This window comes from Podarcis vaucheri (genome assembly GCF_965113315.1).
Source record: "Podarcis vaucheri genome assembly, chromosome: 7".
In the NCBI taxonomy this organism is placed as follows: domain Eukaryota; kingdom Metazoa; phylum Chordata; class Lepidosauria; order Squamata; family Lacertidae; genus Podarcis; species Podarcis vaucheri.
In genome coordinates this window covers 98,486,872-98,508,516 of record NC_138765.1, presented here as the reverse complement: position 1 = coordinate 98,508,516, position 21,645 = coordinate 98,486,872, and the positions used below count along the sequence as shown (strand labels likewise).

The 21,645-nt window shown below is 48.8% G+C and overlaps 2 protein-coding genes across 2 annotated transcripts; both read right to left on the bottom strand.

The window, feature by feature from the left end:
- Window positions 1-10,730: 10,730 nt before the first annotated feature.
- LOC309538096 (uncharacterized protein) lies at window positions 10,731-12,583 on the bottom strand. Its single transcript, XM_082233355.1, has 7 exons — window positions 12,470-12,583; window positions 12,034-12,192; window positions 11,821-11,925; window positions 11,598-11,703; window positions 11,284-11,346; window positions 10,855-11,037; window positions 10,731-10,765 (listed from the first exon to the last, which is right to left on the bottom strand). The coding sequence occupies exons 1-7, from the start codon at window positions 12,503-12,505 to the stop codon at window positions 10,752-10,754; spliced, it is 666 nt and encodes a 221-aa protein (XP_082089481.1). The 5' UTR covers window positions 12,506-12,583; the 3' UTR covers window positions 10,731-10,751.
- Window positions 12,584-12,634: 51 nt separating this feature from the next.
- On the bottom strand, window positions 12,635-19,301 carry LOC309538093 (uncharacterized protein; the record flags this gene model as incomplete). The annotated part of the gene is made up of 10 exons (XM_082233350.1): window positions 19,109-19,301; window positions 17,835-17,976; window positions 15,202-15,320; window positions 14,939-15,088; window positions 14,386-14,528; window positions 14,118-14,232; window positions 13,870-14,006; window positions 13,561-13,680; window positions 13,313-13,427; window positions 12,635-12,934 (listed from the first exon to the last, which is right to left on the bottom strand). The coding sequence occupies exons 4-10, from the start codon at window positions 14,963-14,965 to the stop codon at window positions 12,635-12,637; spliced, it is 957 nt and encodes a 318-aa protein (XP_082089476.1). The 5' UTR covers window positions 14,966-15,088; window positions 15,202-15,320; window positions 17,835-17,976; window positions 19,109-19,301.
- Between the last annotated feature and the right edge of the window lie 2,344 nt (window positions 19,302-21,645).

Below are 21,645 nucleotides of genomic sequence, written 5' to 3'. Positions count from 1 at the left end.
TTGCTGGACTACAACCCAATATGCACCCCCCCCATCTCCTTTTGCACGCCATCTCCTTCTTTATCATTAAACTTTGCTTGGACTGGGCAGTCAAAATCGGGCCCTGCCCTGTGCAAAACAAGGACACACAGCTAACCCGCTCCTAATTCTGAATTGCTGGCAAGATTCAGGCTGAATTTTGAAGGTAGGATGCCTAGGGTGGTGTGGTGTTTGACCCACTGCCTCCTCCTGCCTCTTAGGATCTTCAAAGTGTGTCCTGCTAATCCTTTTTGGCAGAAAGCCATCATTCATAGAGATCAGGGAGCGACTTAAAAGGTACTTTCACATCTAAGGTGCCAGGTCAATTTGGCAAGGAAGATAAATGGGGTGAACTCTGGCTGGGATCCCAAGCAATAAAGTGGTGAAGGAAAAACAAGCTGCCACGGTTCTTTCCGTTGAAGGTCTGCTCCAAAGGCCTCCAGAGCAGGAGATGTTATAAGTTTGGCATCTGTTGAAGGAGTCACAAGCAAATAGTAGGCAGGAGGGACTGCACTGAGTTCTGTCCTGCCTCCTGCTTCTCAGCTGCGCCATCTTTTAATTCTCTGAGTCCAGCTAGCAAAAGGAAAAGAATGATGCTGATAATATCTGCTTGGGTTTTGCTTTTGTTTTTTGAGGGCTCAGAGCACTTCCACGTGAGGAATATTTGCAATGGGCCTGTAAGTACAGAGGCTTGGCTAGGGAGTTCATGGCTGTTACGGTAAAATCTGGGTGCGGGGCTACTCTGCCACCCAGCGCGTCGGACTAGGTCCGCGGGTCCCTGCGGAAGAAAATGAGCTCAGCCGGAGACAGGAGCAAACTGCAGAAGATCCAAGTTTATTGCACAACAGGTTCAAGGCGAGATTGAACAGCGAGAAAGGGGTGACATGAACTTTTGAAATTTCCCTCCATGTCCCAGAATACAGTGCAAAATACATCCCAGTTACATCATGAATACATTAAGAAGAGGTTGGGTCACACAGGATTAACATATGGAGGAGGGAGGGGAGAATATGCAGAGCTGGAGATATGCGCAGATAAGCACATCCTGAGTACCTGATGAGAAGACAATGGTCCATGTATACATAGTCTGCCACCTGGCCTTGCCCTGAAGAAAGGCTTGGCAGAGTGATTTGACAGGATTAGGGTCTTGACACCTTGCTTGAGGGATTATGGAGGACAGGGGAGGTATCATGGAGTCCTAGAGAAATTGAGCAAATTGGCACGTTGATTTTCTATGAATTTTATAGATTTTAGTCCCTTTTGACATTGACAATTGGAAATAAATGGATATATTGTAGCAAAGAAGGAGGTGAAGAAGACATGCCCCCCCCCCTCTTCCGTATGAATGGCCAAGGAAGGACTTGTCACGAGGCCTTCTTGGGAAAGGGCTGCTATATAGCAAACTCTGGTCTAAATTTCCATCCATCAGACATTGTAGGACTCATGCAACCCTCCCTCCTCCAGTGTAGAGCCTGAAGGGGATTGGAAGTTTCCACTTAGATTCACCATAGTTTAGTGTTGCATCTACGCCTTAAACTGTGGTCAGCTTATTTTGCTTGTTGAACAAGCTAGCTTCATAAACTATGACTTGAAATTGGCTTTTCTCAACAGACGGCGGTGGAGAATAAGCACAGTTTGTTGGGTTCGGATGACATGGCAAGATGTGGTTAATCTAAAATCGAAGAAGCAGCTTCCCAGTATCTTCTCCCAGCCCACTAGAACAGGAGGGAGAGCATGCAAGCCCAAGTCTTGCCTAGACTTGTCTTCACATTAAGCTAAGATTCAACGTTGTACCCAAACCAGCCTGGTAAAATCCTGGCAATGAGCTGAAATGGCAAAAATGACTGATGAGAAGAAGCAGATAGGAACTCACTGTCTGGTCTGATCTTAGGGTGGAGAATACTTCAGAGACAGGAGGTGCTGCTGGAGTCAAGTCAAGCATCTCCACTTGGAGCAGGACTCTCCCCTGACAATCTGCTTCTCCCCTTCCCAGGAACTGGGTCAATGCTCCCTAGACTGCTGGGTCCCTTCCTAGGATCCCGTTCTGCCCTTCTCCTCTCATTCCTCATTCCTCCACTCGCCAGCCCTGCCAAGAGGTCTCCGTGGGGCTCAGGACATGACTTGATCTGTGGTGGGAAGACCAACAGCAAAACTCCACCATTACTTTATGGGGAGAATCGAATTATTTGCCACCCACAAAAAACTCAAGTTTCATCACACAAATTGTGGGTGGTGGAATTCGGAATTCAGATTCCCCCTCTTTAAATGCGAGAGTTTGAAACACAGCTTAGACTTGCTGGTGTGTCTTACCTGCTTAAGCAAGCGCCAGCTACGAGATCTCATCAGATGCCTACTCTCAAATCCCATGGCGTGGAATTGATCCAGTGCTAAGACTGCAATTGGTTTGAAAGCTACGGCCATTCTTTTTGTGTCCGGATTTTTACTTCTTGAAATATGGCAGCCTTAAATGCCTGGCCATAGTAGTTTATGCACCGGTTACTTCAGTAAAGGTTTACTGCATTGCACTCTAGGTAGGGCTTCTCTTGCAATTGATCCCAAAGCTGCAGCTTGTGCAGAGATCTCCTCTGGTCAGGTTCTAGGTGTTACTATTATTATACAAAGCCCTTAACAGCAATTCACCCACACAACCCCATACCTGCCCCCTGGATGGCCTCTGTCTGCAGAACTGTTACGAGTGCCACCTAATAGCCATTCAGCAATGGTAAGAAATCAATTTTTCAGCATGGCGGTACCTGGACTTTAGAACTCGCTGCCTATTGATATCAGGCAGGTACCTTCTGTGATAGGAATTTTATGGTCTTAGATATATAGTAATGTTCATAACTGCACATACATAGATCAGCACAGGAAAGCCAACCTGGAACCATTTTGATTCCTAAACTGAGCAAATGTTTCTCTGCATGGTAAAAATGGAAAAAGCCTCCCCATTGTCACTTCCTTCACAAATGCTGTCTTAATCTGTGTTTGAATAAGGTGTGAGCCTGTGACCTGGCCCAGGAAATAAGTATTTTACCACTACAAAAGAATGGCCAGGCTCCCCAGAAATCCAATCAAGCAACTTGCCAGACAGGAGATAAACTGGGACAGGAGAAAAACAACATTTAAATTTCTGTGATGTAGGTGGGATGTATCTGAGGGGTGGTCTTAGATTACACCCCTTCTGTGATGTATGCATAATGTTTCTGGGGGTGGTCCTGATCTAGAGAATGGGAATTTCAAAAGTCTTTATAAGGCCTTGCAGGCCATTGTTCTGGGTCCTCTTCCTCTCCTGCGTGTGAGGGGAGTACCCTGTTGCAACAGATCAATAAAGATCAAGCTTACTAGCTGCTTTGCTTCTCAATATTCTCTGGTTGGCCTCTGTTATTTTCTCCTACCAATAGGGAACCTATGTAAGGACTCTATATGGGCTCTTGGATACCCCATAAGGGAAAAGGGCATATTTTTATTTACAACACTTTTCTGTACTCTTTTGGGTGTTGGCTAAGAACGTTTTTGGTTTCAACAAGCCTAAACAAATGTTGAGAAAGCTGGTGCTAGTTTTCAGTCTTTCGTTATTTTAAATTTTCAGTAGTCTTACATTATTGTTGTTCATTTTTCTCATTGATATTTATCCTTCTTTTGTTGAACGCTTTGAGGTGCTTTTTTTTTCAATAAAGCAGCATATGAAAGGTAAAGGTGCCCCTGACCGTTAAGTCCAGTCGCGGATGACTCTGGGGTTACGGCGCTCATTTCGCTTTACTGGCTAAGGGAGCCAATGTTTGTCTGCAGACAGCTTCCAGGTCATGTGGCCAGCATGACTAAGCTGCTTCTGGTGAAACCAGAGCAGTGCATGTAAACGCCGTTTACCTTCCCGCCGGAGCGGTACCTAATTATCCACTTGCACTTTGACATGCTTTCAAACTGCTAGGTGGGCAGGAGCAGGGACCGAGCAACGGGAGCTCACCCCGTCGCGGGGATTCGAACAGCCGACCTTCTGATTGGCAAGCCCTAGGCTCTGTGGTTTAGACCACAGCGCCACCCGCGCTGTGGTCTAAACCACATATACAGCTTATTAAATACACACACACACAAATAAATTGCATGTATTAACGATTGTAGTGCCAACTAACAAACTCAGAAATGAAGGACCAGAGGCCATAATAATAATAATAATAATAATAATAATAATAATATATTATTTATACCCCGCCCATCTGGCTGGGCCCCCCCAGCCACTCTGGGCGGCTTCCATAGAAACCAAAAATACAATAAAATATCACACGTTAAAAACTTCCCTGAACAGGGCTGCCTTAAGATGTCTTCTGAATGTCAGGTACCTGTAGTTGTTTATCGCTTTGACATCTGCTGGAAGGGCGTTCCACAGGGCGGGCGCCACTACCGAGAAGGCCCTCTGCCTGGTTCCCTGTAGCTTTGCTTCTCGCAATGAGGGAACCTCCAGAAGGCCCTCGGCGCTGGACCTCAGCGTCCGGGCAGAATGATGGGGGTGGAGACGCTCCTTCAGGTATACTGGACCGAGGCCGTTTAGGGCTTTAAAGGTCAGCACCAACACTTGCTTGGAATTGTGCCGCATTCTGGATTAGTTGTAGTTTCCGAGTCACCTTCAAAGGTAGCCCCAAGTAGAGTGCATTGCAGTAGTCCAAGCGGGAGATAACCAGAGCATGCACCACTCTGGCAAGGCAGTCCGCAGGCAGATAGGGTCTCAGCCTACGTACCAGATGGAGCTGGTAAACAGCTGCCCTGGACACAGATTTGACATGTGCCTCCATGGACAGCTGTGAGTCCAAAATGACTCCCAGGCTGCGCACCTGGTCCTTCAGGGGCACAGTTACCCCGTTCAGGACCACGGAATCCTCCACACCCGCCCGCCTCCTGTCCCCCCAAAACAGTACTTCTGTCTTGTCAGGATTCAACCTCAATCTGTTAGCCGCCATCCATCCTCCAACCGCCATTAGATGTCACTGTGTTGCTGTAGAGGGAAGCGGGGGGGGGGCAGGTGGGCCTCATCAACCTGGGAAGGTAGCCCTTCTAGAAGGAAAACTCTGGTCCTAAACCTCCACTGTCTCGCGGGATATTTTTGGAACAGGAAAAGGCTAAGGAGTAAACCCTGCCAAAACCTGGAGTGGAGTGTCTAAGACGGTTGGATGGCGCCTTGTATGCCTCCTTCCGGCAACTCCTGCAGCCAAGCTGGTGCCAAACGTCTTGCTCTGCTTCGCTTTGGACCACATCAGTGAGGCTGAGAGGGGAGTCTTGTCGCCTAGGCAGCCCAGGACTTCCAGACACTCAGCCCAGGAAGGTCACTTTGGTGCTGCTAATGTGGTGACGCCTGGAGGCGCACTCCAGTGTCTCTTGAGACAGAGGGATGCTAACAAGAACAGCAACATTTGGCAAGTCCAAGTCTGAAGAAGACATTTCTTGGGAGCAAATGCTTTTCAGCCCTAATTTCCTTGCCCCCTCTGCCTGCCTCCTCCTCTTTCATGGATTGCTCACCAGCCTCGCAAGACAGCACATTTATTCACTAGGAATCTTGGCAGGGAGACAAAAATGCTTTTCCCATGGGAGACCAGCTGATAAGACTCGGTGCTGCGGTGTTTTGTTCTGGCTTGATTCCTTCTCTCACTTCCCCAGTGATGCATGCATGAGTGGTCCTGGGATGAGAGGAGGAAATGTAGGCCACAGGCACTGGTATCTCTCCCATCAGCTCAGCTGAGAAGACTGAACAAAGGAGGCTCCCATAAACCTGTCTTGTCCCGAAACATTGTCTCTGCCTGATGCTGAGGGCATGGGGTGCGGATGCGGGGTATACACTTTACTGGAGCCCCAAATACTGGGCCGGGGGGGGGGGAGAGGAGGTGGGGAAGCAAATGAATCTAAACTGGAGATCAAAGCATCCCAGAGCAGGCGATCTGTCCCTGTGGATCTTGCTGCTTCCCATTGCTGCATTAAAAGGCTCTCCCTACACCAGGGGTCTGCAACCCGCGGCTCCGGAGCCACATGTGGCTCTTTTACACCTTTGCCGCGGCTCCGTGGTGGATACTAGCGAGGGGAGGAGGCGCATTGTGCACCCTGACACTCCCTACTGTGGCGGGCGCTGTACTGGCTGTGACATCACATGGGGGCGGTGCATGCGTTAGTCCCGACGTCACCTTCCCGCCCGCTGTCAGATCGCAGCTCTGGAGATATATTTGTTTTAAATGTTGCAATGGTTTTGCGGCTCCTAGGTTTTTTTTCCTTCGGAAACGGGTCCAAGTGGCTCTTTTTGTCTTAAAGGTTGCAGACCCCTGCAAAAGAGGTAGCTGATGGAAACGTAAACAAAATAGAATCTCTGACAAAAAGAATTTCACAAATGAACGATAGACAGCACAGAAGGAATTTAAAATTCTCTGGGATTTCTGAAGATATTGGGAATAAGGACCTGGAAAAAGAGATGTTACAATGGCTCAAAGAACAAGGAATTGAAATTGAGCAGAATGAAATTGAGAGAGTGCACCGGGTGTTCACATCATGAGGAGGCTCTGGACTTCCCAGGGCTGTAATTATGGCATTCACAAGAGAGAAGGTAAGAGATCAAATTTATAAATCACTCCGGCAGAAAGCAGACCTGCAGTTTAAACAGCGAAAGGTCATAGTGAGACAAGACTTTTCTCAGGAAATGCTTCAAGACCGGAAACGTATGCAGCAGTTGGCACAAGCTCTCTACAATAATAAAATCCCCTTTACCTGGGTCTACCCTGCTACCCTGTTGTTTTTTTAAAGACGGCAGGAAATATTCTGCTAAGAACCCTGGTGAAGCAAAAAAAAAATGCTAGCTGATTTAGGAGTTGGAATACAAGGACAGATTGAGCAAGAACTCTCAAGTTCGGAAGAATTACAGGTAGACCAACAGGGAGAGTCGAGTGAAGAATCTCCAGAATCTCCAGTGCAGAGACAAGAGAATAAAAGAAGACGGAAGTTGAGAGGGGAAGGAAACAGCAAGAAATAATATATACTAGAGACATCTAAAATGGGCTTTTGTAAATATATATATGTTGCTTTTTTCTGATATAAACTTTCCAAGAGCAAAGGGAGAGGAGTGTGGGTCTCCAAGATACCATGAGACAGCGATCATGGAGATCCCTAACTGAGTCTCAGGGGGGAAGGGAGAGAGGGGTTGAATGGGCCAGCATTGAAAATATAATATATATGTACACAGAGGGATTCAAAAAATAAACAGTAGCTCGGATAATGGATAGATCTTTAAAGGTTTTATCTTTAAATGCTAACGGACCAGCCTCAAACACCAAACGCTACAGGGTACTGACACTGGCAAAGAAAATGAAAGTGGATGATATACTATGCCTTCAGGAGACTCATAGACCCAAAGCAAACAATAGACCTTTGTCACGCTCTTAGCAATGGGACCTAATAGCAGAATCGAAAGCGACAAACAAGCTAGAGGGGTCGCTATACTATGTAATGCAAATCTTAGGCCGGAGGTTCTGAGCCCGAAAAAGGATAATGATGGTAGATTTATATTCTTAAAAATTAAAGTGTCACAAAAAATTTTATAATAGCGAATATATACAGGCCTAACACAAGACAGAAAAAATTTGAAAAGAAAACGTTGAATAGACTGCAGCTTTATGCTGAAGGGGAAGTTATCGTTACAGCAGACTTTAATTGGAATATAAAGAACGCTAGTACTTTCAGATTATCTAAATGGGGATTAAAGGATGTTTTTGAGAGGGGAAACCCCAGTACCAAACCTACCTTCTTCTCCAACAGACATAAGACTTTCTCTTATATTGACTACGTGCTAATTAAAGAAGGGAATGGAATCAGTGTTAGAACGGCAAAGACTATGGGAATATGGATTTCAGACCATGCTTCACTATTTGTGGAGATGGGACTGGAAGAGGATGGACAAAGTAGGAGATGGTGCTACAAAAACCTAATAATGACAAAAGAGATTGACAGGAAATATATTAGAAAACAAATAGGTTGGTATTTTAAAGAAAACAATGGTTCAGCCAAGATCCCAGTAGTATGGGACGCTTTCAAAGCTGTTATAAGAGGACATTGTATACTGAAAGAGATTGCGATTAAGAAGGATTGGTACTCGGGGAGACAGGAAAAAAATTAAAGAGATTGAAATCTTGCAACAACAGCAACAGGTTAAATTTCTAAAGAGGAGACAGGAGTAGTTAAGAAAGTTAAATCAGGAATTGGATGAGCTTGATATAGTTGCGGTGTGGAAGAGAGATAATATGATCAAAAATGATTTTCAGAGAACCTCAGTAGGATCATATAAGAGACTGGCAAACTATTTAAAGAAAAGAAGGGATAAACCAAGAGTGAAGGCCATTAAGACCAGAAGGAAAATACTTACACAAAGCTCTAGAGAAATAAGGAAAGAATTTGCAGAATTCTATCAATATTTATATAAAGAAGAAAATAAAAATATAAGTAGAGAAAGTTTAGGGTTTAAAATCGAAGAAAGTGATAGATTAAGACTGAAGGAGGAAATTTCTCTGGAAGAAATAGAGAATGTAGTTAAATCATTTAAAAGTAAGAAATCCTCAGGATTAGATGGAATTACGGCAGACTTTTATAAAGAGACAATTGATATCCTGGGCTCAGAACTGAAAAAAGTATTTAATAATATCTTAGAAGGGGGGAAAGCCCCAGACACTTGGAAACTAGCGGAAATAGTAGTGATTGAAAAACCACAAAAGGACCCTACAGCGGTGGGGTCATACAGACCAATTAGCCTACTAAATCAAGACTATAAGATATTTACAAAGATCCTAGCAAGGCGACTGGAAAAGGTACTACCTAAAATAATTAAGGAAGATCAATATGGATTTGTTAAGGGAAGATACATAGGCCATCCTATAAGAAATGTGTTTTAATAAATACATTAGAATCATAGAATCATAGAATCATAGAGTTGGAAGAGACCACAAGGGCCATCGAGTCCAACCCCCTGCCAAGCAGGAAACACCATCAGAGCACTCCTGACATATGGTTGTGAAGCCTCTGCTTAAAGACCTCCAAAGTAGGAGACTCCACCACACTCCTTGGCAGCAAATTCCACTGTCGAACAGCTCTTACTGTCAGGAAGTTCTTCCTAATGTTTAGGTGGAATCTTCTTTCTTGTAGTTTGGATCCATTGCTCCGTGTCCGCTTCTCCGGAGCAGCAGAAAACAACCTTTCTCCCTCCTCTATGTGACATCCTTTTATATATTTGAACATGGCTATCATATCACCCCTTAACCTCCTCTTCTCCAGGCTAAACATGCCCAGCTCCCTTAGCCGTTCCTCATAAGGCATCGTTTCCAGGCCTTTGACCATTTTGGTTGCCCTCCTCTGGACACGTTCCAGTTTGTCAGTGTCCTTCTTGAATTGTGGTGCCCAGAACTGGACACAGTACTCCAGGTGTGGTCTGACCAGAGCAGAATACAGTGGCACTATTACTTCCCTTGATCTAGATGCTATACTCCTATTGATGCAGCCCAGAATTGCATTGGCTTTTTTAGCTGCCGCGTCACACTGTTGGCTCATGTCAAGTTTGTGGTCAACCAAGACTCCTAGATCCTTTTCACATGTACTGCTCTCAAGCCAGGTGTCACCCATCTTGTATTTGTGCCTCTCATTTTTTTTGCCCAAGTGCAATACTTTACATTTCTCCCTGTTAAAATTCATCTTGTTTGTTTTGGCCCAGTTCTCTAATCTGTCAAGGTCGTTTTGAAGTGTGATCCTGTCCTCTGGGGTGTTCATTTTTTATTTTTTAATATTGTTTTATTATATTTATTGTTTTAATAAATACATTTGTGGTCCGAGGACCCGACCCAGGCGAAGTGAAATAAAGACACAAGGACACGTGATATAAGGTTAATGGGCTAGAAAAGGCCACAACTTTATTAGCTACAGCAATTGAAAAGGTATTGGCTTAGGCATTGGATCAAAACAAGTGGGTTATTCACCAGGGGTTCATCACCTGTTGATGCTAATCCAACTATAGGCTCCCCCCTGCTGTCACCGGGGGTCGTGCCAAGGCCTCCCGCCAAGCAGGCATCGGACGGAATACACGACCCCCAGATTCCTTTAACGGAATACCCCTAAAAATTGAAGGCATAGGCGATGGCCACACCTAGCACTTCCACACACCGCAACACATGAATCCAATGCCTAACCTACCCACCAATACCAAAGAAAAAGTTGTGACGATTGCTACGAGGTAGGCGAAAAAACCAATTAGCCTAGTGCCAAATGGAAAAACTCCTACCAGGCCCCCCAGCCAACCAGGGCGACCAACCTAAGGTCCATAGCAAGGCCAAAAAAATTAAAATATATGTTTGATGAAGAGGGGAATTTAATTACAAAAAAAAGTTTTTTTAGAAAAATTAGGAAAACAATATTGGCTGAAAGTGCAAGGACTTTATGATTTAATAAAAACGGAAAGAGCAGAGGAAACAATGAGGACAGAAATGAAAATAGATATGGTGCTGAACAAAAGACAAATGACGGAGAAAGGGATAGCAGGGATGTTATATAAACTGATGATAAACGACAAAGAAAGAATGATAAGGATAATTCAGATTAAATGGGAGCGGGAAGGTATGATCCAACCAAACACAGCGGGAAGGTATGATCCAACCAGAAACGTCCCATCCAAACAGCCCACCAGATGCCTCACTCACCTGGCATGCACAGGTGTCCACATTGCCTTGGCGCTACTCCGGATGTTCTGTCAGGAGGAGAAAGGGGCTCATTGAGAAACGTCCCATCCAAACAGCCCATCAGATGTCCCACTAGCCCCCCAGATGCCTCACTCACCTGGCATGCAGCTCAGGAAGTCCTGTGGGTAAGGTTCCCTGAGAACACAGTGGAGCAGCCTCCTCAAACAGCGCTGGACCCTGCCTTCCATCCGATGTCTATAGGCCCGCTGCATGATGTTCAGGCAGCTCCTCCCTGTCCGCCTGAGCCCTTCTTCCTCGTGCTGCTGCATCTCTTCCAGCCCTGAATGGCAAGGGAGAAAGGTTGAGCAAGGTGGAGATACACAGGAAAAGAGCCATCCATCAACAATATGAAAGCAGCCTTCAGGTGTGTTTGTGTGTGGCAGAGAGCAGTGAAGTCACATTCCAATTCTCTTTGCATGTGCATCTTGTGACACCTCTGTCTGAACATACATCTGAGAATTTGCCTTCCCCTGAAGACCTTTCTCAGCAGAAGCACCCCTCCCTGCCCTCCGTACGTCTCACTCACATGTTCCATAGGATGCCATGTCTTGATCGTGGATGAAACTGGCATCCCGGAAAGCCAGATGACCTAGAGGGGGGGGGCAAGAAAAGGGACGTCATCTCGGTGCAAAGCAAGCAGAGACAGAGGCAGCTTGGCAGGAGGACAGGTATGCTCTGCTGCGTCTAGAGGCCTCCACGCTCACGGAGCACTCAGAGCAAGATCTGGGCACAGATGGAGGTCTACCTAGCAGGTGGCCTGGGGACATGCCCAGCCTCCCTGCCATCGTTACCAAGACGTTTCTGTCCATCCCTACCAGGGAAGGACGTTGCTTGACTTACCCAGAAGCAGAGCTGCCACCCTGGAGACTGCTGGCAGCCTGTTGGCAGACAGCTTCGTCCATGACAAGGCAACACTCTGAAGGATGTCCTTGCTGAAGGTTTTGCTCTGTCGGCAAAGACAAAGGAGAAGTGGCATCAGAGAGGCTTGAGAGCATAGCAGAAGAGCCTTGCACTCCCAGAGACATCCCTGGGCAAAGCTGCCAATGAAGCAGAGGGAACTTACCAGATGCTTGGCAGCCTGGTGGAGAGCAAAGTGGAGGCTAAATTTGTTGGGACGAGCCCACCACTTGACTTCTGGGGCTAGATGGGAAAGAGCCCTCCTTGCGGCCTGCAACACAAGAAGAGAAGAGGGTTACAAATTGCAGTACATAGTCTTGGAAGCTCCTGAGAACAATCCCTCCCTCCTACTGCATAAGTCCACCTCTTTGGCCCTCACCTTGGCCACTTCGTCCTTGTCTTCGAGGTGAATGAGGACCACAACCAGTTCGTTAATGGCTTCTTCTTCTGTTGATGTTATGGGAGGCCTTTGGTCTCTCACCCGGCCTCGAAGCACGCCCAGATGTTGGATGGCTGATGCCCGGATGGAGGCTTCCTCCTGTAGGCAGAAAACATCAGAGACTGTGTTTCTCATCAGAGCAGTTTCCTTTCTCCTGCCCACTGGGGTGTTTTGAGGCTGCTCAGCCCCCTATCCTCCTCCTGGGGGAGACTGGGGGCAGAGTGACTCTCCCCCTGTGTTTTCCAGGCAGGCTTCCAAGAGAACAGCCTCCTGAAGCCAGAACATCTCCGCTGCATGCCAGTCTAAACCCCACCTTTCCTCTTCCAAAGCATTCCTTCTCCACCATGTGTGATGTCATGTTTTTCCTCATACTCACATGGGCAGCCAGACCGCAGTAAGTTGCCAACAGCATCTTCAGCCCTTTCCCTTTCAGCTTCCTGTAGAAGTTGGCTTGGTCTAGCAGCTCTATCAACTCTGGGAGGACATCGGCTTTTGCATCATGGAGGGAAACCAGCAGCAAGACTCGCAGATGCTTAGGATCCTAAACAAAACAGAATCTTTTCAAAGGTCTGAAATGCCTCACGCCTTTTAGCACAGGCTCTTCAGTATTGTGCCAGCAAAAGAGTGCTGGGCCATGATTAGAATCGAGATCTGCACCCCCCTCCCTCCCTCCCTCCCTCCCTCCCTCCCTCTGAGCATCACTTGCCATGCCAGAGTCCAGAAGCAGGGATATCCCTCTGATGCTGAGCTTCCGGACTTGCAGATAGTCATGTTCCAGCCAGTTGAGGAGCCACTCCAGTGTATCCTCATAGGGACAGACCTCCAGACGGCAGCGGAGCAGCTAAAGAGGCCCAAAGAGGAAGAAACCCTTCAGTGAGGAGAGGCTGAGGCACGTTCTCCTTTTACCCACCATTTGCAATTCTGCACAGAGCAAACCTACTGAAGTGAATGGACCAAAGTTTGCCATGTACATCAAATCCAATGGGTCTACTCTGAGGAGCACTAAAACAGGCAACAGTCCTTAGGCTCAAAGTAGCCTTGACATAACCCACAGAATTTGGAAGGTAAAGGCAACTGCAAGGTCCAAATTCTGATGAAGGCTGGTTGCGGAACCAAGGACACAAAGGGAGCTAAAGAAGACAAAGTCCAACACTCGACCGAAACCAAGCCAGAGCCTCCTTGCTGCCCCCATTTCCTCCTGCACCTCAGTCCCCCTCACCTCGATGTAGATAGCTGCCGCGACTTGTGGGATCTCGTCAGAATCCTCGTCCTCGAGAGCAGCGATGATATTTTCCACCATGGGAGGGATCAAGCGGCGTTGCTTTCCGATAACTCTGAAATGGAGAAGCAGATCTTGGTAAGGAAGGGAAAGACACCGCAGGAAGCAAACAGGGACACAGTCCAACCCCGTGCCTTCAGCTCCGTTTGCCAGGCCATTGGGGAAGGTCACCGTGTTCTTCCTCTTACCTCAGCATGGCAGACAAGCCCTGGCTGAAAGTCTCCCGGCAGAAAAGTTGGTCGACGATGGCCGTCTCTACTTCCTCTCCAGTGGTGCCCAGAAGGAGGCGCAGAACTCCCTTAGCCCCTCTGGAACCAAAGCAAGGCCAGGATCACCAGGAGGGTCATTGCCACACACTCCAATTCCTTCCCCTTCCTTCCTCCCTAGCAGCCGCCTGAAGGAGAGCCTCCCTTGGAAAACCAAGCTGGAATGAACCCCCCCCCCCCGAGGCTGAAGGGGTAAGGACTCCATTGGTCTCTTTGGAACACACTACTCACCCGAGGAATTCCTGCTTGTAATGGAAGTTGAAAACCATCCCCAGGAGAGCGATCAGCAGCTGTGGGAAGTTCCAGTACACAGCTGCCTTGTATTTCTCCATCCTGAGGATGGCGTGCAACAGGCTGGTGAGATGTTGCTGGAAGAGAGAGAGGTGCAAGTCACTTTCCCTGCTTTTCTGCAGAATACGGGAACCCCTAGATATTACCCTGGGAAGAAGGAAGCCAGAAGGCAGGTGGTTGGTCCTTACCACTTGGGTGGCAGATTTCGCCGAGAGGCTTCGGGAAATCTGCTTGGCCATGAGATAGATCAGTTCTTTTGGGTGGGCCGTTGCTAAAACCTTCTTCCAAACTCTCTCGCAGTCTCTGTGAATGCAAAAACAAAAGCAATGGTCAGATTCAAGTCTTCTGCTTGCTGCCATGCTCCAGAGAGAGGAAATGGCATCAAGGGCTTTCTGAGCAAGCCCTGCAGCTTGCCAACCTTCCCCTTAGCCCAGTACAACCTGGAGGGCTCCATACCTGAAGGGAAACTGGGGGAGATATTTCACCACTTTCGCCAGGTGCTGGTGTGACAGGATGGACAAAGCGAAGATGGCCATGTCTCTGCCTTGCACTGTAGGCCCCTGGCTGATCTTATAAAAGGCCTCCAGGAACACCTCCACCTGTCAGAGAAAAGGAGAGAGTTGCTTGGAGAGTAGAAGGAAGCGGGGCTGTCTGCAGGCGGATCCCTCCATCCCTCATTGAAAGAGGGACCCTTGACCTGTGCCACACAGCCTCTTCCTTCCTAGGTACCACTCAGGGTCCTGGGGAGTGTTGGACCCAGGCAGCTCCAGGGCGCCAGTTCCCCTCTCCATTGTGGGCCAAGAGAAGAAGCTTGCCAGTCTGCTCCCAGAAGGAGGAGGGTTCCCCCTCCCTGAATCCATGTTTCTCAGGACCCTTGGCTGAGGTTCTTGTCCTGACGTTGCCAGGCCCCTCTCAACCAACATGTGTCCTGGCCACCCAATGGCAGGAGGTTGCCTCCCCTACACCAAACAGAGAATCTTATTCTCTCCTACCTTTGCAGACGCCTTACCTCCACTTTTGGGCCGCCAAACTGCATGATGAATTCTTGCAGCAGGTGGGAGATGTCCGATCGGTTGAAACTGCACACGACCGCCAGGTCTCTGGCCAGGAAGCACACGGCCTCCAAGAGCTGTTCCGCAGGGAGAAAGGCGCCAAAGACCTGAAGCGAGAGAGGCAGGTCAGAGATGCCCACAGGGCAGGGCTGGGGAGCAGAAAGCCCAGGTGCTGCCTCTGCAGAACCCAGAACATGTGGCTTGAGAGACAGCGACTTACCGTGGCCAGAGAGCGACAATTATCCACGAAGAGTTCAGGAACCGGTCCTCCGGTGGATTTGAGGACGTCCTCAGCTCTGGTGATGAGTCTTTGGTGCCATATACTTCGTATCAGTGTCTCTGCAAAGGAAAGCCAAAGGGTTAGTTTGGGTCTTGCTCACCCCCACCCCATGCTGCGATGCAGTGGCGTAGCATGGGGGGTGCCAGGGGTGCCAGCCGCACCGGGCGCAACATCTGCGGGGGGCATGAGTCCAGAGGGAAGGGACAAGTTACTTCCTCCACCGGGCTCCCCGCCGCCGCCACTGCCAGCCTTACGCCCTAGCGCACGCGCGCCCCCCGCCGCCACTGCAGCTGCGCTCCACTCACTGCTCGCAGGAGGAGCAGCCGCTGCAGCAGCGCCGACGCCGCCACCGACGCCTGGCCGGGCACGTGCAGCCTCCGCACCCCGACGCCGACGCCATCCCCTTCCCCCTTTTTTCCAGAGCTGGGTGAGGGGGAGGTTTTAAAAGGGGGTCTTGCATTGGCGATCCTGCAGCACTTTGGGCCGCACGACGCGAGCGCGCAGCACGGATCAGCCACGACCCCACCCCGTGCATTTCCCGGGGAAAAGTGCTCCGCGTGGGAGGCGCGTTTCCCCTTCATTCCCTCTCGTGCAAATCCTCCTTGGGTTCCCTCCCCCGTCTTTCCTCTCCCTACCTCACCAAAGCCTCACCTCCTCGACTCGGCGCTTCCTCTTGCCACTGCAGGAACATTTCCCTCCGCGGAACGTTTCCCTCCTGCTTCCCTGGGAAACAGAGCCCGGCCGGGTCAGTTGTCCAGCGGAGGACCAGTTCCCCCCTCCCTCCCCCCTCTCTCTCTGCAACCCTTGCGCCCCCCCCCCCGCGTACTACTTGCAATGCAACTTCCGTGCTCCATGCGCTTTCATAGAATCTGTCGAGCTGGAAGGGAGCCGAGGGTCATCTAGTTCCACCCACTGCAATGCAGTAATACGCCGCTGCCCCGCTACAAGGGATCGAACCTGCAACCTTGGCCTTATCAGCGCCGTGCTCTTAAACTGAGCCATCCGGGCTCCCCTTTCCCCCACCTTCTTGCGTGCCTGAACCTGTCCGCGTTTTGCATTCTAACACTTGCAAGCTCCATCCTCCAGCAGTTCCCTGACGCCGGCTGCGCTTCCTTTCAGGCCAATACTTGGCAGCCATAAACTCGCACCGTGTCCAATATTCTATAAAAGCATTAATCGGAATACCTTCCAACATTTCATCAAAGAAAATTGAGACACCCTATTCCATAATAATAATAATAATAGTAATAATTTTATTATTTATACCCTTCCCATCTGACTGGGCTGCCCCAGTCACCTTGGATAAAAATATAATAAAACATGAAACATTTTAAAAAACTTCCCTTCAGATGACTTCTGAAGTTGTAGAGTTACTTATCTCCTTGGCTTGGGGGTGTCTAATAAAAATAAAAATAAATTATTTATACCCTGCCCATCTGGCTGGGCTTCCCCAGCCACTCTGGGCGGCTTCCAAAAAAATATTAATACGTCAAACATTAAAAGCTTCCCTAAACAGGGCTGCCTTCGGATGTCTTCTAAAAGTCTGGTAGTTGTTCTTCTCTTTGACATCTGGTGGGAGGGCGTTCCACAGGGCAGGTGCCACTACTGAGAAGGCCCTCTGCCTGGTTCCCTGTAACTTGGCTTCTCGCAGGGAGGGAACCGCCAGAAGGCCCTCGGCGCTGGACCTCAGTGTCCGGGCACAATGATGGGGGTGGAGACGCTCCTTCAGGTCTACTGGGCCGAGGCCGTTTAGGGCTTTAAAGGTCAACACCAACACTTTGAATTGTGCTCAGAAACGTACAGGGAGCCAATGTAGGTCTTTCAATGTAACTTCATACATTATTGTTGTTGTTGTTGTTGTTGTTGTTTAGTCATTTAGTTGTATCTGACTCTTCGTGACCCCCTGGACCAGAGCACGCCAGGCACTCCTGTCTTCCACTGCTTCCTGCAGTTTGGTCAGACTCATGTTTGTGGCTTCCCCTCCCCATCCAGCTTGGTTTCCCTAGCCACTCGGAAACCCGAACCCTATGGAAATAGGGATGTCAAGGTTGCAGGTTCGATCCCCGCACGGGACAGCTGCGTGGTCCTGCATCTTTCCTCAGGGCCTGCAAGACAGAGCTGTTCCACCTGGCCTTGGTTTGGACTCAGTGGGACCCTTATGTCTTCCCTCCCCTTACAGTTTTGATTTGTGGGCTACTTTTAAAATGAGGCTGCTTTTCAAATTGCATTTTAACCTGTATTTTAAATTGGTCCCTCCCCCCATTATGTTTCTATTGTAATTTTACCGGTGTTAGCCGCCCTGAGCCCGGCTCTGGCTGGGGAGGACGGGGTATAAATAAAATGTATCATCATCATCATCACCACCACAGGGGGTAGGACTAGATGACCATCAGGTCCCTTCCGACTCTACGATTCTATGATTCTATAAAGTCAAGTGTTACCGGACAAATCCGAGGGCGCGCTCGCACTCGAGTGCTAAAATCCACGGGTTAGGGGGCGCAAATTACTTGCCTTGCCCCGGGTGCTGACAACCCACGCTACGCCACTGCTGGGATGCATTCTTCCAGTCTTACCTTCGTTGCGCCGCAGGATGGGTAGAAGATGGCAGAGAGCCTCTGCTGCCCACTGCCTGCACTCCGGGTCTTCATCCAGTGCACAAAGACAGGTAATAGCCACCAGCTGGCCAAGGGAGGATGCAGGAAGCGCTACCGATGGCTGAGAAGAAACGCAGAGAAGGGACTGATAAGAGAAGCAACCCATCACCATTTTCCCTATAACATTTTTATTAAATCTTCCAAACATTCCAAAACATTTAGCATCCTATACAGAAAAAATGCTGTGATCACCAATAGTCAGCATGGATTTCTGAAAAATAAGTCATGTCAGACTAACCTGATCTCGTTTTTTGACAGAATTACAAGCCTGGTAGATGAAGGGAACGCAGTGGATGTAGCCTACCTTGATTTCAGCAAGGCATTTAACAAGGTGCCCCATGATATTCTTGTAAAGAAGCTGGTAAAATGCGGTCTTAACTATGCTACCACTCAGTGGATTTGTAACTGGCTGACTGACCGAACCCAAAGGGTGCTCATCAATGGTTCCTCTTCATCCTGGAGAAGAGTGACTAGTGGGGTGCCACAGGGTTCTGTCTTGGGCCTGGTCTTATTCAACATCTTTATCAACGACTTGGATGATGAACTCAAGGGCATCCTGATCAAATTTGCAGATGACACCAAACTGGGTACCTTGACCCTCAGGATAATCCTCCTGGGGTTACGAGGTTCACGGAGCCTTCGTGAGCCCTCTAGACCTCCGTGTTGCTCGAGACTCCCACGAAGGGCAGGCTCGCTCTCCTTCCTGTGGCTGCGGCGTTCCAGAAGTCTCCCTTTTGACTTTTTTGTATGTGGGGGGTGGGGTAGATGTTTGGTTGGGCTTGGGAATTTGTTTGATTTTGATGGATTTGTAATTTTTACAGTTTTTTGTTTGTATTGTTTTATTTCCTGGGGTTTTTTGTTTTGTTTTGTTTTTGTTTTAAGATTTTATTTTGATCTTAAGGGGAGGGGTCAGGGCTGCCGGGGAGTGGGTCCCAGCCAACAAAATGGCTGGGGCATGTTCCACAGGGGGGGATGCACTGGTCCAGTATATCTGAAGGAGCGTCTCCACCCCCATCGTTCTACCTGGACACTGAGGTCCAGCACCGAGGGCCTTCTGGCGGTTCCCTCACTGCGAGAAGCCAAGTTACAGGGAACCAGGCAGAGGGCCTTCTCGGTAGTGGCGCCCTCCCTGTGGAACGCCCTCCCGCCAGATGTCAAAGAGAACAACAAAAACTACCAGACTTTTAACTCACATATTCCTGGATCTTCTGCAGGAAGGCGGAAAGATCTCGGAGCACCTTCCTTCGGATCCTCCCATTCTTCAAGCTTGTGACCACATCCACAAGTCTGTCCTTCAGCTGGTCCTCGTTGTCGCTTTCAGGAGGAAGATCAGCTGGAGAAGCTGTGCTTGGGATGCTGAGGGGAGACAGGAGTAGCACTTTTGTCAAAAGGATTTATTGACTCCCATCCTTCAAAGACCCCAAGCACCACCACCACCATAGAAATAATGGACGGGGTGTTTTTTTAAAAAAGCAATAGATTATGGGGGAGGGGATTAGCACAGGATTACCTGGGAGGATGATCCTCCCCATCTTCCAGACTGATTTCCGATATCTGTTCTTCCTCAAAATCAACTCCCTGTCCATGAGAAAAGAGAAAACGAGAAACAGGAACGTCAGAATGTGAAGAATGGATCAGACCCATTCATGTTTTTGTGTTCATCAGGAAAGCACAGACGAGGTAGGTTGGGAAACAAACTGAAAATCTCTGGCCTCCATTTCCTTAGAGACCTTATTCATCCTTCTATTCATTTAGAGCATTTGTACCCCTCTCTGAAGCCAAAAAGGCTCCAAGAGAGCCTTCCATAAAATCAAATACAAGAAAGTCCCTAATGCCTAGGCAGCCCTACGGGAGGTCCGGCAGGGATGTCTAGGCTGCGGATAGCAGCCTGCCACCCGGCGGGCGGGGCGCCCTGAAGCAGAGCACCCCTTGCGCCGGGCAGACATCAGCAGGGTGGGGAGCCCTGCAGGAGTTCCCCACAAGGCTCCCCAGGCTGCGGAATCGCTGGGGTTCAGACCAGAATCGCTGCAAAGAGGCTTTCTGGTATTAGGGGTGCGTCAGCAGGCAGCCTCCCCCAAACCTGTGTCCTCCAGATGTTTTGGAGCGCAATTCCTGCCAGCCTCATGCAACAGCTGGTTGGGGAAGCATGGTCCAGGGCAGAGCATCACACAAAAATAGCATATGCTAATGGCTATGTGGATATTTTAAGTTGTTGCTTTAATTTAAATAGAGCTGCAATACTGTAGCAGGGAAGGTTGTGGCTATGGATGAAAGAACTGTCTATGTCATTCTTCTCATTTTTCCAAAATTAAATTCAGCTCTTCCACATTTCTGAAGCAAGTTGCTATTTTTTGTAATTTTAAAAATCCATGAAAATTCTTCAGCATTGCTGTATGGATTTCTGAGTCCCATAGTTTAACTACGTGCTGCACAAAGAACTCCTCTCCTTTGTCTGTCCCAAATCTTCCGACATTCAGCTCCTTTCCTACTATTAGGAGGGCGGGAACTTGCTACTCTCTTATATACCAGACTTTCCATGAGTTCCAGCGTTATGAGAGTTGGGGAGAAACGTTCCTCTACCCACTTTGCGCAAGCAACGTCTTTTGCTTGTATGCTGTTTTCAGAAATATACGGTACTACACCCAATTGCTGACACAGCTTGATTAGCACAACTCAGCAGCACCTGTCATGTTTCACAGCTGTAAGACTGGGTCTCGTTACTTGCCCTGGCCCTTAAAGACATACACAACTTGTCAAGCAATAAGGAACCTTCACATTTTAAAGTGACCATTCAACAGTTTTATCCTATGCCTGTTTCTTTGTCCTCATTTGCTCTAACAATTATCGGTATTTTTTTTTAAAAAAAATCCTCACTGCTACTTTATTTACGGTATATGCTCTTTCTTTTTTTTTTTTTTATCCTGGCCTGTGACCATAATAAAGTTCATACAAGTAGGTCCCAGGCAGTGGCGTAGCGTGGGTTGTCAGCACCCGGGGCAAGGCAAGTAATTTGCGCCCGCTAACCAGTGGATTTGCGCCCCTAACCCTAACCCCAGATGTTGTGCCCGGTGTGGCCGGGCCCCCCCTGGACCCCCCACGCTACGCCACTGCTTTCACCCCTCGAGCTGTTGGTAGAGCCGGGGACTAAGAGGCCATCCAAACACCCCAAATCCCATTCACCCACGCAGGATGACGAGCCAGAGTGGGCCCCTCCACCTATAAACTCCCCTCCTAGTGATCTGCAGCGAAGAGGCTTGTAAACCCTTCAATGGAGTCCCGAAACCCCTCAATGAAACATCAGGATTTCTCAAAGAACCATCGCTGACCAATGGGCATCGTCCAAGGTGAGAGGCAGCCAATCCGAAGTCAGGAAGCAGCAGCCCCGTGTCTGGAGCGCGCGATCCGCCAGGAGAGCGCAAGAAACCGAGAGCAGAAAGAGGGGAAGAAGCGCGCTGCAAAATGTAGCAACAGCGGATACAATGCATCCTCCTGTTTCCTTGTTTCTTGCAAGACAGAAACAGAGGAGGGCGATCCAGGGCTCCCCTCCCTCCCCCCTCCCTCAAGCAAAAGGTCCTTTGCCCTTAGGGGGAATCCAGCTTCGCCCCAGGAGGCAGCCCATACCCCAGACAGTAATCCGGATCCTGCCAGAGGAGAAGCGCAGGAAAGCCTCGCGACTGGGAGGAGGCCGGCCTCCGGCGCGGGTGGGGGGGCGGTCTTGGCGCGCAGGCAC

Bases quoted from the DNA above. Each gene is read 5' to 3' on its own strand.
- LOC309538096 (XM_082233355.1), bottom strand. From the start codon at position 12,505: ATGCTGTTGGCAACTTACTGCGGTCTGGCTGCCCAT. The intron at 11,926-12,033 runs GTGAGGGCCAAA...CTTGTGTTGCAG, and splicing joins ACAAGGACGAAGTGGCCAAG to GCCGCAAGGAGGGCTCTTTC. The intron at 11,704-11,820 runs GTAAGTTCCCTC...CTTTGCCGACAG, and splicing joins ACCAGGCTGCCAAGCATCTG to AGCAAAACCTTCAGCAAGGA.